The sequence below is a fragment of the Hakea prostrata genome, chromosome 7 (genome assembly GCF_041222555.1).
Source record: "Hakea prostrata isolate BN-2017 chromosome 7, UWA_Hpros_2, whole genome shotgun sequence".
NCBI classification, from domain to species: Eukaryota; Viridiplantae; Streptophyta; class Magnoliopsida; order Proteales; family Proteaceae; genus Hakea; species Hakea prostrata.
Genome location: NC_142606.1, coordinates 39,846,489 through 39,848,640, shown reverse-complemented (window position 1 = coordinate 39,848,640; position 2,152 = coordinate 39,846,489). Strand labels below are relative to the sequence as shown.

Here is a 2,152-nt window from a genome sequence, read left to right as displayed (position 1 = left end):
CCTAAAGTTTCTTGGACTGCATCTTGTCACCTCTACTAAAAATTATCCATATGCTACTTTCCGTATATTTTTATCACCTACTTTTAGGTTTTTCTTTTCTTTTTTCCTCCAACTAGACCATGCATTAGCAAACAATCTCCCTACAACCTCTACATGGTTATGATCTTGGGTTACCAGGGATAAGAGATCTGGACTCCTTCGTGAAGTGGAGGTAAGGACCTAGCAGGGCTTGAGTCTTGTGCACTGCGTACACCCTCTTTTAGGGTTTCTTGTCCCTTGTTAAGCATTTGGGCTTGAGTCTTATGCACAGTGTACACCCTCTTTTAGGGTTTCTTGACACTGGTTAAGCATTTGACCTCAGAGAATGTCCCCCATAGGATCGCCTTAGAAACATTAAAGAATAGTAATGAGGAAATCCTAAATATATGGTATATATCTAACATTTGATTGAAAACAATCAAGCCACATTAGCATGACTGTCAGTTTAGGGTATTGGTTTTTGTTAATCTTGTGTTAAAATATCGTAGCTAAAATTTTAATTTATCATCTCTAGTGGGATTGCTTAAGGAATGATCATATTGGCAATTTTATGATCTTCATATCAGGTTCTATTAAGGATTTTTGCTGCTTTGCCATGTTTTCTTTGATGCTTGACCTCTGGTTCTAATTGGGTTGCTCTTTCATCATTGTTAAATTATTGTAAAGATATGGATATGGATCGCTGCTTCTCCAAGCTTCCAGAGGAACTCCTTGGGTGCATTTCTCAAAGAAGTCATTCAGTGGAGGACTTCGTTAGATTTGGTGCAGTTTGTCGTTCTTGGAGGCGGGTCACACTTCAAAGAAGCAATTCATTGAAACTTTCTCCGCCATGGCTAATGCTCACGGATAATGAACAAAATGAACTCCGCAGCTTTTACAGTCACTCAAGCCACGGGGTTCACCATCTTTATTTACCCGAGGCTGGAGGAAGGCGATGTTGGGGTTCTCCCAATGGCTGGGTTATCACCATAGGCAGTGATCTGGAGGTCCACTTATTGAATCCATTGTCAAGATCTCAAATCCAATTACCACCTCTGACGACCTTTCAGGATCTTCAGAATACTACTGATCATGCAGCCGAATATATCCGTGACAGGTTCATAGAGAAAGCAGTGATGAGCTCAAGTCCATCATTATCAACTTCAACGAATAACTGCTTGGTAATGGCGATATATGGAGAGTATTCTGTTTTGGCATTCGCAAGACCTGGAGATAGAACTTGGACCACTTTAGAGAATTGCCCTTATGGGTTTATCGATGTGATATACTCAAATGGCTGTTTCTTTGCTCTCCAGTCTATTGGTTACGTAGTGAAATGCGAGATCAATGGACCTCATCCCATAGCAGTAAATCTTGCACCACTCCCGGATGGGGATTTTGTGGAAAGGAAGTATCTTTTAGATTTGTCAGGAGAACTACATTTGATCTTGAGGGACTTCGAGAATGTCGGTCCAGACGATTCCCCAAATTCGAGAACTACTGGTTTTATTATCTACAAGTTGGACCTTAGCAACATGCGATGGGTGGTGCTTCAAAGTTTGGGTGACCAAGCAGTATTTGTTGGCAATAATTCTACATTTTCTATCTCAGTTTCTTATCACCCAGAATTTCAAGCCAACTGCATTTACTTCACCGATGATTATTCTCTCTTTTACGAATTTGGAGGGGGAGCAGATATGGGAATATTTAATTATGCAGATCGTACAATTCAGCCATTTTACCTAGGCCATGACATTATTTCTAATTTTTCACCACCTCTTTGGATCTCCCCAAGCCTTTGGTAAATGGGGATGATTATATCTCATGCATTGTAATAAATTCCATCTTCGTGGAATATCATATCTCTAATATATTTTTTTACTGGAAATTTCAATCGTGATGGATATAGTCTACATATTTTATTTTTTGTGTGAACAATATGTTTATTGTATTAAACGAAAGTACAGAAAATAAAAGCTCCCTAGACAACAGCTACAAACCCTAAACACTACATAACAAACGCGAGCATGCGAAATATTTTCAGAAACCCTAGTTCTTCCTAATTTCAAAATCTCTAGCATGAGTATATGATACCTCAGTCCATGTACACCTTTCCCTCAAAATATCGTATACA

General features: G+C 39.1%; 1 protein-coding gene across 1 annotated transcript; it reads left to right on the top strand.

Annotated features, from left to right (window-relative positions):
• Positions 1–713: 713 nt before the first annotated feature.
• Positions 714–1,823, top strand: LOC149011124 (putative F-box protein At5g55150). The gene has a single exon (XM_089163154.1). The coding sequence runs from the start codon at positions 714–716 to the stop codon at positions 1,821–1,823; it is 1,110 nt and encodes a 369-aa protein (XP_089019280.1).
• The last annotated feature ends 329 nt before the right edge of the window (positions 1,824–2,152 follow it).